The 12,870-nt window shown below is 35.8% G+C and overlaps 1 protein-coding gene across 1 annotated transcript; it reads right to left on the bottom strand.

Moving 5' to 3' along the window:
* Window positions 1-9,648: 9,648 nt before the first annotated feature.
* On the bottom strand, window positions 9,649-12,135 carry TEX12 (testis expressed 12). Its single transcript, XM_006890782.1, has 4 exons — window positions 12,073-12,135; window positions 11,165-11,276; window positions 11,013-11,064; window positions 9,649-9,793 (listed from the first exon to the last, which is right to left on the bottom strand). Exons 1-4 carry the CDS (start codon window positions 12,133-12,135, stop codon window positions 9,649-9,651), a joined length of 372 nt encoding a protein of 123 aa, XP_006890844.1.
* Window positions 12,136-12,870: the final 735 nt, after the last annotated feature.

Here is a 12,870-nt window from a genome sequence, read left to right as displayed (position 1 = left end):
ACATAGGGTCGCTATGAATCGCAAGCGACTCAACGGCACATAACAACAACAACATAGGTAGTCTCACTATTTGTCTGTTAGTGTGCCATACCAAGGTGGTTTATGAGCTGCTGTGATGCTGGAAGCTATGATACTTTCATTTCAAGTATCAGCAGAGTCATCCATGGTGAACAGATTTCAGTGAATCTTCCAGACTAAGAAGAAAAATTGGTAATCTACTTTGGAAACAATAGGCCTTTGAACATCTTATGGACCACATCAGAACACTGTTGGGAATAATGCTGGAAGATGAGCCCCTCATGTTGCAAGGCACTGAAAATGTGACTGCTTCCTCAAAGGAAAGTCTGCGTAATAACGTGGATGGAATAAAACTTTCACCCAATGAAGGATCTTCATTTTCTGATGTGATTAGATTTAAAGTGAGGATAAACAGCTGAAAATATCCATTAATAATTGGAACATAGAATTTACTGAGTGTGAATCTAGGAAAGTTAGAAGTAGAAAAAAAAAGAAACAGAAAGCATAGAGATTGGCATCCAAGGCATTAGTGACCAGAGTGCACTGGTACTGTCACCACTTTTATTTACACAATCATATGATCTACTATGCCAGAAATGACAAACTGAAAAAAATTATGTGTGGCATTCATTGCTACAAAGAGCATTTCACAGTTTTCTCCTGAATAATGCTGTGAATGATAGGATACATATGCATATAAGGAAGTTCTAGCAACTATTATTCAGATGTATGTATCAACCATGAAAGCCAAAGAGGAAGAAATTGATAATTTCTACCAACTTTTGCAGTCTGAAATTGATCTAATATACAATCAGGATGCATTAATCCTTGGTAACTGGGATGCAAAAGTTGGGGGGAAAAAGGACTAGTAGTTGGAAAATATGGACTTGATGACAGAAAGAGACCGGAGATCAAATTAATGGATTTTTTAAAATCAATGACTTATTCATTGCACATAACTTTTTAAAACAATATAAGCAGTAACTATACACATGAACTTCACCTGATGGACTGTATGAATCAGACTGACTATATCTGTTGAGAGAGACTTTGGAGAAGTTTCAGTATCAGCAGTTAAATCCAAACAAGTGGCTTACTGTGGAATATACCTCAACTACTCATATGCAAATTCACATTAAAGATAAAGAAAATTAAAACAAGACCACAAGAACTAAAATACCACGTTGGTTTATCCCAATTTAATTTAAAACCATCTTAAGAATAAATTTGATGCACTGAACATTACATGACCAAAGACCAGACAAGTTATGGAATGACATCAAGGACATCATCCATGAACGCAGCACAAGATTCTCACAAAGACAAGGAAGAGGGGAAAAAGACAAAAATGGATTCCAGAAGAGACTCTGAAACATGCATTGAAACAAAAAGAAGTGAAAACAAAGGGAAGGAATGCTCGGGTAAGAAAGCTTAACAGAACATTTGAAATGGCAGCTCACGAAGAAAGCAAAGTATTAAAACAAAATTTGTAGAAGTGATATATGATTGAGTATTATGGTTAGCACAGGAATCCAGAATTAAGGTTGCATAGAGAAGTGTACTTGGGGTGGGGCGTGGGGGGAAGAGACATGGGAATTGTATACTAATGAAGGAATTTTTTTTCTTTTTTTTTCCTTTTTTCTCTCTTCGGAGGGGGAAGTGAGCTGGTGGGGAGGGGTGGGAAGGGAGAAAATTGCGGCAATGAATGAATGGAAATCCAAAACCTCTGTAAAAAAATAAATAAATAAAAAATTAAAAATTAAAAAAAAATTTGTAAAGACCTGGAGTGAAAAAACCAACAATGAAGAACACACTGAGCATTTCTCAAGCTGAAAGAACTGAAGAACAAATTCAAGCCTAGAGTTTCATCATGGAAGGATTCTATGAGCAAAATCTTGAATGATGCAGGAAACATCAAAGGAAGATAGAAGTTAGCCAGTCACTGTACAAAACCAAATTAGTCATCATTGAACCGTTAGAGGAAGTAGCATACGATCAAAAGCCAATAGTACTGAAGGAATAAGTGAAGTTTCACTTCAGTGAAGGCACTGACAAAAAAATGTGGCCTGGATGAAGGAAATGGGAATGATCTGGCAGGGACCTGAAAAGACAGGGTAATGATGGACAAGGTCCAATAGTGATTTATTTTATAATGCATGGGGCATGTGAGTGATTATATGAAACACAATGTGAATGAAGAATAGTGTGAAACATAATGTATATAAACTTTTTAAGCAAATCAATATTTTTCTTAAAATCACACATTAAAAAAAATGTGGCCCCATGAATTAGTGGAATAATAAATGACCTATATCAACAAAACATGCAACCCTGGATGTGCTCACCAACCTTTGTCAACAAATATGGAAGACAATTACCTGGTGAACTGATTTGAAGAGATCCATATTTGTTCCCATTCCCAAGAAGGGTGATTCAACAAATTGTCAATATTATTGAACAATATAATTACTAGCACATTCACCTAAAACTTGGTTAAGAAATATTTTTAAATGTCTGAAACAGTACAGTATAGGAAACTACCAGAAATTAAAGTTGGATGTAAAAGGTGCTAATATCAAATGGATCTTGGCTGAAAGTAGAGAAAGAAACCAGAAAGATGTATACTTGTGTTTTATTGATTATACAAAGGTGTTTGACTATGTAGCAAATTATGGCTAAGATTGAGAAGAATGAGAATCTCAGAACACTTAATTGTGCTCATTTGAAACATATATATAGATAAAGACGATCCCAACAGAACAGGGGACATTGCATGATTTAAAATCAGAGAAAGTGTGCATCAAGATTGCACCTTTTTCCATATTTATTCAATCTGTATTCTAAGCAAATCATCTGAGAAGCTAGACTATATGAAAAAGAATGTGGCATCAGGATTGAAAGAAGACTTAACAATCAGCATTATGCAGATGGCACAACCTTCCTTGTACAAGGTAAAGAAGACTTTTAAGCACTTGCTGCAGAGTATCAAAGTCTTCCATACAGGTTACATTGTAAAATGCAAAAAACAAACATCAAAAAACAAAAATCCTCACCACTGCAACAATAGGCAGCATCATGATAAATGGAGAAAGATGAGAGTTGTTTTACTTGAATCCACAATCAACAACCACGGAAACTGCAGTCAAGAAATCAAAAGGTGTTGTACTATTAAGGACCTTTCCAAAATTCAAGAGAGTAAGGATGTCAGTTTAAAGAATAATGGGAGCCTGAGCCAAGCTCTAGAGTCTTTTCAATTGATTCCTACGTATGTGAAAGTTGGAGAATGAGCAAAGATGACAGAAAACTGAATGCCTTTGAAGTGTGGTACTGGCAGAGAATATTGAACATCCCGTGGACTGCCCAAAGAAAAACTATTGATGGGAGTGCAGCCAGAGTGCTCTTTAGAAGCAAGGACAGTGAAACTTTATCTCACTTATTTTGGGCCTATTTTCAAGAGGAATCAGCCTTGGAGAGAGATAATCACACTGGGAAAGGTAAAGAATCAGCAAATTAGGAAGAATGTCAAAAAGAGGGACTGAATACTTTTTTCCAGTCAGTGGCTTCCCTTTTTACCCTATAAGGGACTTATATCCAGAATTTATTAAATACTTGAGCACCACAACAAGATAAAGGTAAATAATCCAATAGAAAAATGGGCACAGGATATGAACAGGCACTTCACCGAAGACGACATTCAGATGGCTAACAAGCACGTGAAGAAATGCTCAAAATCCCTAGCCCTAAGAGAGATGCAAATTAAAACAACTATGAGATATCATCTCACCCCAGTCAAAATAGCAAAATTTAACAGAACATCAAGCAACAAATGCTGGCGAGGTTGTGGAGAAACTGGAACCCTGATTCACTGTTGGTGGGAGTGTAAAATGGTACAACCCCTGTGGAAAGCAGTATGGCACTTTCTCAAAAAGTTGCAAATAGAGATACCATTTGACCCAGCAATTCCACTACTGGGAAAATACCCTGAAGAGACCATAGCTGACATCCAAGCAGATATATGCACACCCATGTTTATTGCAGCTTTGTTCACAATAGCAAGGAGTTGGAAACAACCTAAGTGCCCATCAACAAACGAATGGCTAGAGAAGCTGTGGTATATTCGCACAATGGAATACTATGCTGCATTAAAAAATAAGGAACTCATGCAATATTATTCAAAATGGTTGACTCTGGAGAACATTATGCTGAGTGAAATATCCCAGTCACAAAAGGACAAATATTACATGATGCCACTGTTGTAGAATGGGACTGTCCTTGGGGTTGGGGAGAGACTGAGTAAGATGGGTTCAATAATGTATACTGCACTGAAACAGAGGAGGGAGAAAACTGTTTAAAAGAGATATATGACTAGGTACTTCTGTCATCACAGGAGTCTAGAGCGAGGGCTACATGGTGGAGGGGACCTGGGGGAGGGTTTGTAAAACAGTGAAAGAATCCTTTCTTTTACTTTTCCATAATTTTTGACTCATGTACTTATAACTTGTTAGTCAAATTTGTGTCTTCTAGGTTGCAACACCCCCATGATACATCTTCAAGGATATGAACATGTACAGCCAAGCACAATCAAATAAGAGTGCATCTAAATTCCAAAATCAATCTCCATAATAGTCTATGTGTTTCCTACTGCCAAAGGGGCCCTTTAGAGTAGTGAGAGAAGATCTTCACCCTGAAACCCACAGCGTCCCTTTTCAGCAGGAAGTAGCTAAGAGAATACGCCATCCCCTTTTCCTTATGACTCAGGGTGAAGTCTCTCTCAGGGAGGAGTGATAGGGAATGGCAAAGAACACACCGACAAAGGAGATTAATCAGAACTGACTTTGACAAGCACTGTGGCAATTGGACAATTAAAACAGACATTCGGATGGCGGGAAAGAAGAACAAACTGGGGAGGAGGGTGGAGAGAATGGTGCGGCAATGAAGGAGTGAAAGCCCAGAATCCCTGTGAATGTTCATTGAAACTAATAAAAGTTAATAATAATTAAAAAAATTTAAAAAAAGAGGGACTGAAGTGATGACTGTTACCATGGACTTGAGTATGACATAGATCATTACAATGGTGCAGGATAGGGCAAGGCTGAGATCTGTTGTTCATAAAGTGGCTGTAAATCATAGTGGACATAATGGCATCTAACAATATATGGATAGTCTAAGAGATCTCTGGTGACCTAGTGGGAAGGAGTTGCCCTGTCAACCCAAACACGGGCAGTTTGAATCACCAAATACTCTATGAGAGAAAAATGGGCAATCCCATCTTACATGATTTACAGCTTTCAAAAACCTACTGTGGAGGGTCAGCTATGAGTCAATAGTGACTCTATGGTATATAACAACATGCGAACTTTACTAAAAGTTATCAAAATATGAAGCACATAATTATAAGTAATCTTTCAGAAACTTCTAAGAAGTAGCTTACCAATAAACACAATGCAACTTAAAATCAGTTAATCAGTTACCTATGTTTAACTGGAGATCTGGTGGCCTAGTGGTTAAGAATCTGCACTGCTATCCCGAAGGCACACCATTTGAATTCACCAGCTGCTCTGTAGGAGAAGGATGGATATTTTCCTCCAGCATGATTGTTGTTTTTATGTGCCGTCATCTGCGACCCTATGTACAGCAGCCCTGAACACTGCCCTGTCCTGAGCCAGTATCACGGATTCCAACACACCAACCCCTTTTGCCCCAGTTACTGTATCAGTCCATCTCATCTGAGGTCTTCCTCTCCTGTGCTGACCCTCCACCCTTCTGAGCGATTACTGCCTTTGAAAGCACACTGGAGGGTCAGCTATGGGTCAGTTTGAACTCAATGGCACACAACCACATGCTTCATTACAACAAATCAAATAAATATTTTCTAAACCTACAAAGTTGGCAATCTGATGCTGAATAATAGTAATACCATTAACAAAGACCAAGTATATTATTAAATACTTTAAAGCAATCTGTTAGCCTTATGCTGAAAAAAATGTGTTACATGCATTTCTTTAAAATGACAGCACAGACTTGACAGCCCTGTATTCAGAATACTAAAGAATTCTCTTAAGTAAAAAAAATGGCTCAAAATCCAGACAATATTTTAAGTCAATTTTTTATTATTATTAATTTTAATGAAAATTTACAGAGACCTTGGATTTCCATTCAGACATTTAACATTAACTCATTAAGTAGTATGGCAATCCTGTGGTTTTAGTCCACCAATCACTCTTCAAGAGAGAGATATGGTAATCTGCTCCCATAAAAAATTACAACCTTGAAAACTCTACACAGTAGTTCTAGCCTGTCTTACAAGGTCACTCACTGTAAGTCAGAATCCTTTAGTGGCTGCAGGTTTGATTGTTGTTGGCTATAGTTATCTTATTGACATTCTGCCTATCTTGTGTATTAATATACTTCTAAGATCTTTTTTAAAAAACTTAATAATCACTATCATAGTAAATACGATTTCATGTTGTTACCCTTTCTTGTATGGATATTTATATTATGAAACACAATTTTAGCATTTAGAAACCAGCAAGGCAAAAATACTTTCTACCTGCTTCAACCTTATGGTCTTCAAGATGGAATCAACTCATGGATGATTGTCCAGCAGGTTTTCAGAGGTTGTAAAACACACAGGTGACTGATCATCTTTTTCCCAAGCAGCAGCTGGTGGATTCAAACCCTATCCTTTGTATTGGTAGTACAACTTATTAGGCCACCAAAACTCCCTTTCCACCTTATTGTTGTTGTTACATACAATTGAGTCAGAACTTCTCTATAGTTAACCCTTTAGTGTGTTTTCAGAGACAGTAAATTGCACAAGGAGACTTGCCCATCTTTCTCCCATGGAGCAACTGGTGGATTCAAACCGCATGCCTCTGAGTTGGTAGTGCAGTTCCTTACCATTAAGCCACCAGAGCTCTCTAATATGTAATTGCTAGCCTTTTTATTTTAATTGGTTCTGTGTGACATTGCCCATTTCATCTTTTTTTTTTTTTAAATTTTATTTCATTGTTTTTTGTGTGTACCGTCAAATCAGATCTGACTGGTACAGGAGGAGATTGTTCCTCCTTCTCCAGCAGAGCATCTGGTGGATTTGAACCGTGCACCTCTGAGACTGTAGTTGCAGCTTCTTGCCACTAGGCCACCAGAGCTCGCCCCATTTCATCTTTTAATCAGATAATTTGTCTTTACCTTCTTTTCCTTTGTTAGTTTTGCTGGTGGTTTGTCAATTTTATTGACCTTTTCGAAGAACCAACTGCTAGTTTTGTTGATGGCTTCAATTGTTTTTGTCTTCTATTTATCTTTGCCCTAATTTTTATAATTTCAGTTTTTTTAGAGGGTGTTTGGTTTTCTTGCTGTTCTTTTTCAATTTGTAGGAGATGTTGGGTTAGAAAGTCAATGGTCATTTTTGTCCTGCCTTTTGATGTGTTTGCTCATTGCTGTAAATTGACCTCTGATTACTGCTTTGGCTGTTTCCCAGAGATTTTAGTAAGTTGTGTTTTCATTGTCATTTGTTTCAAGGAACCTCTTAATTTTTTATTTCTTCTAGTACCCAATCATGTTTAAGGAAGGTATTGCTCCGCTTCAAAATGTATGGGTTTGTTTTCTTTTTTTTTCCTTTATTCTCTTGTTATTGATTTCTAGCTTTGTAGCATTGTGGTCTGAAAAGATGCTTTGTATTATTTCTATGTTTTTAAATTTATTGATGCTTGCCTTGTAACCTAAAATGTGATCTATTCTTGAGAACGTTCCATGCACACTGGAGAAGGTATACTGTGATTTTGGGAGGTGCATTAGACTATAAATATCTATGGGATTGAGTTGGTTTATTGTGTGATATAATTCTTCAGCATCTTTGTTGAGTTTCCTTCTGGTAATTCTATCTTTTCTTGAGAGTGGTCTATTGAAGTCTCCAACTATTAGAGTTGTTATGTGCCATCGAGTTGCTTGCGACTCATAGCAACCCTATTTACAACAGCCCTAAACTCTGTCTGTCCTGTGCCAATCACACTGTCTCTGACACACCCATCCCGATTACCCCAGTCACTGAATCAATCCCCCTCATAGAGGGCCTTCCTCTCCTGCGCCTTCCTCGCTGCACTGTCCCTCCACCCTACCAAGCACGATGTCCCTCTCCATGGATCAGTCCCTCCCTACAACATGTGTAAAGTATCTTAGATGGAGCCTCAGAATCCTTGCCTCCAGGGAGCTGCCTGGTTTAACCCTTTCCAGGATGAATTTGGTTTTTTTCCTAGAAGTCCATGGTACCCTCAATACTATTCTCCAGCACCACAGCTCAAAGGTATCAATTCTCCTTCTATCCAACTCTTGGTGGAAGATTCATCAACAATCTGCATTATGCAGATGACACAACCCTGCTTGCTGAAACTGAGGAGGACCTGAAGCACCTGCTGCAGAGGGTCAAGGAAGACAGCCTCCAATATGGTTTGAGGCTCAATATCAAGAAGACAAAGATTCTCACCACTGGACAAACTGGCAGCATCAGAATGGATGGTGAAGAGATTGAGATTGTTCACAGCTTTAGTTTGCTTGGTTCCACAGTCAACAATCTCAGCATCAGTAGCCAGAAAATTAAAAGATGTATTGCCATGTGAAAGTCTGCTGCTGGGGACCTCTCCAAAGTACTGAAGAGCAATGGTGTCTATCCAGAGACTAAGGTGCATCTGATACAGGCCATAGTGTTTGCTATCACTTGTTATGCATCAGTGACTATTATAGTAGTATTGTCTATTATTGGCAAAATACACAAAATATAAATTATTCAAATGATTGAAAGGTGCTATGGTTTAAAGGATGCTACAATTAGTATATTTACCCCATATATAGTTCTAAGCTTATTGGAATTTTTAAGTAAAATTGTTGTAGTACCTTATAATAAAGGGAGAATTTTGTTGTTGTTACATCGCTATTTCAGACCCTCTGTGCCAAATTCAATCTCTGAATTATAATAGAATTGAAGTGACTTGCCAATGTTGTCTTGTTCTTTAAGTCAAACTATTGGACCATTAATCTTTATCCCAGACCACTCTTTGTTAAGCTTCTGAATAGTAACGATTAACTACGGATGTCTATAGGGTTAATATGTACGAAAGTCAGCTCAATCACAGTTCTTTTTAACAATTTATTTTATTGCTTTTAACACAAGAACATTTTACTTTAGAAATTTTATTAGTCATATATAATTAATAGTTGAAAGATACAAATCATGTTAACTAGTAATAGCACGCAGTTATATATTATATAATATGAAAATAGACAAATTCTCTTTAATAATGTAATTTTTAAAGTAATACCATAAAATAAAATTTTAAACTATATTCAAACCCATCTGCTAACTTTAAAAAAAACTATCAATGAAAAAATGCAATATAGTTAAGCATTATGAAATTAAATTCCCTTTTCATGCTTAGGAAAGGATAGAAGATTTAAAAGAAAATTTATATTTGTTTTAAGTAAATCTAGAAAAGAAATTCAAAGAGTGTCTCCTTCTGTATGTTAAGGTACATATTTTCTTTAAGAACTAGAGTGTTTTCAGAGCATAGCTATCAGTTTTTCATTACAATAATATTGTGATACTACAGTTTAAATTTTCAACTTAAATACACAACTTTATCTGTGCAGTGTGTTTGCAATCACTATAAACCTCTGCCTCAGGAATTCTCTCTTTTGTATGATAAAGTTTTCAACAACATTGGCTTCTTTGAAGAGTTCATCTATCTCATCAATGTAAGACGCATCTACTGCTGCTCTTTCACTAATGGGGGGAAAATTATGTTAAAATATTTATAAAGTCCAAACACACTATCATAGTGCTATTCTTTACTACCATATTATTTCTTATCAATTTCATTTAATGACTTTGTACACCAAGAAGCCTTGTAAATGTATTCCTCTTTAATCCCTCAAGTATTTTTGACTTCTTAGTAAATCTCACTCAACAGAAAGCAACTCTTACATGGCATAACTCTAATACTAAGCTGTTCTTTTAGTAGCTTCACAAACTATTATTCAAATACAATGACTGTCTAGGGATTTTTCTTAAATGCCTTCTGAAACATGATCACAGGTCAACAAAATATTCAAATTTTACTTTGAAGATATAAAAATTTTTCATTAAAGTTGTTATTGTACCTTATACAAAAAGGGTACTTTTTAACCAATATTACTATAATACATCCTACAGTCTAAATTCAATTTCTAAATTATATTAGGAATGAAATTACTTGCCAAGGTTATCTTCAGCCAATCTCTTATGTGAAATACAATAAATATTTAATTTTTGCTTTTAATATTGTTCTATTATCATTCATTTCAGCCAAATTTTTTCTCAAGAAAATTTTTTTTAATTTATTTTATTTCATTATTTTTTGTGTGTACCGTCAAATCAGATCTGACTGGTACAGGAGGAGATTGTTCCTCCTTCTCCAGCAGAGCATCTGGTAGATTCGAACCGTGCATCTCTGAGATTACAGTTGCAGCTTCTTGCCACTAGGCCACCAGAGCTCACCTCAAGAAAAATTTTACTGACAATTTAACATATGTCATACATTTAAAAAATATAGCCAGCCTAGTAATACTTCTGGCAGTAAGAAAACAAAGGACATTTCAAGAAAAAATTAAGATTACTACCTAAAAATTATTAATTTATTAGATTAACACTTTTTTAAATTAAAAAAATACAATTACTTGGATACCTTATTGTGCCAACAAAGTTGCTGTTGTCGTTATGTACCATCAAGCTGGTTCCAACTCAGAGCTGACCCTCCAGTGAGTTTTCAAAACAAGTAAATCACACAGGAGACTGTCCATCTTTCTCCCATGGAGCAGCCGGTGGATTTGAACTACATGTCTTTAGATTGGCAAAGCATCTCCTTACCACTAGAGCTCCCTGACAAAGTAACTTCCTTCCTATTATATATAAAGTTTTTATAACAAAAAGTATATTTTTAAGAAGATAAACTATAAGTACGTGCCTTAAGATCTTTGCATATGCAGACAACAGTAGATTAACTTCCTTGCTCATGTCTGTTAAAAAATCATTAAATAAGTTATACACGGAATGAAGCCTTCATTATAAAATCATTGTAATCTTTTTTTAGATAGATATAAGCAATTTATACATTACCATTCAAAGCCTTATCCAGGGTTTCATCTTTATAAAACAGGCCAACGTTTTCAAGGAATGCTGAATCTGATTTTCCAAGAGAAGAGCGCTGTGGACTATCTGGCATTTGAGGCTAACAGAAGAAAATAAAGATAACAGGCATAATAGTCAATAAGATCATGAGGACATATACACTCTATTTTTCTAAAAAGGGCAAAGAAAACACTTTCCAGAAAAATACATGTCAGAAATTATATATTCTAATGCTCTAATTAATCATATGAAATTTATTACCAAAGAAACATTTAGGCTCAAGAAGTACCTTGTTCAACCTACTGATTTTATCTTGGTTTTAAATAAGGATTTGCATACCATTTTCATTTCCCTAAAAAAAGATTTCCTGAAACAAAATGTGTATAAATTATTAGATGAGGAAAAAAGAAAAGTTTCTTATATTCTGAACAAGTTGATAGTTCTATAGCAATATAAAATAGAAAAATGTAGTTTAGACAACACCCAAATGTCTGCAAAATTTTCCAAAATATGATGTTTATGAGAGAAAACAGTATACCAAACAAAACAGATCAATTCCTAAGGTTAGTAGTGAAAAAGGGACAAGGTACTGTGACCTTTAAAAACAGAATCCCCACACAACTTATTATATAAAAATAACTATTTAAAGTCTTATGCATAATTAAGGCATTGACACTTCTGTATTGATGTGACATTTTAGAATTGAAAAAAATTTCTGATAGTTTCTTGGAGATTTCGTAGGGAGAAAAAAGAAGATGGAGTCAATATAGAAACTACTGAACACTTCTAAGAATACAAAAACATTAAACTTAGAATTATCAACAATACTTTTCTAAATGAAAAAAATTGAGGTATATAAAATAACATAAAAATATTAAGACTGCAAGGTTACTTACTTCCAACTCTCTTGGTCTCTTGCAGTTTCTAGTATCAGTATTCACAAGGTCGCTTGCCATCATATTTGAAAGGTATGAGCTGCAGTTTACAGCAAAGCCAAATTTAGGTACAAACTCTAGACTACACAGTTCTTGAACCCTTCTATTTGTAAACTTCCCTTTGTTTGCACTCCGATGGCCACTATTTTACTTTAGTTTCTCATCTGCCACCTAATTCAATTTCTCACTTTTCTAATTCATCCTACCAACTAGTGTTTATGTGACCTTTCAAAATTATGACTGCTCGGTTCGAATCCACCAGATGCTCTGCTGGAGAAGGAAGGACAATCTCCTCCTGTACAAGCCAGATCCGATTTGACCGTACACACACACACACAAAAAAAAATGACTGCATTCCTTTGACTGAAAATCCTTCATGTGAATTGCCTCCAGAATAAGCTAGTATTTCACGGCATTACATTCAAAGTGCTACAGCATCTAGTGCAAATGTACCACTGCCATCATTCTAAACAACTTCTTTGCACTCAAATTTATGTCTTTGGCACTTTTACGTCATTGCAGGGACGGCTGATTTGGGATTCTTTTATCTTCACAAAATTTTAATATTAAAGGAGATGGATTTTTTTTTCTTTTTTTTCCTTTTTTACTTACATTAAATACATCGGTAAATCAGCAGTTGCATTCTGTTACCACGATTGTTATGTTGGGAGAGGGAAAAAGGGGGGACAAAAAGGCAGATGCTTTCTTAGAAGAAAAAAATACCACCCAAAAAGACAACCCCCCTTAAAAAAAACAAAA

The sequence above is a fragment of the Elephantulus edwardii genome, unplaced genomic scaffold (assembly GCF_000299155.1).
Source record: "Elephantulus edwardii isolate Elephantulus edwardi_28Jun2011 unplaced genomic scaffold, EleEdw1.0 scaffold00093, whole genome shotgun sequence".
Taxonomy (NCBI): Eukaryota; Metazoa; Chordata; class Mammalia; order Macroscelidea; family Macroscelididae; genus Elephantulus; species Elephantulus edwardii.
This window is presented reverse-complemented; position numbering and strand designations above follow the sequence as displayed.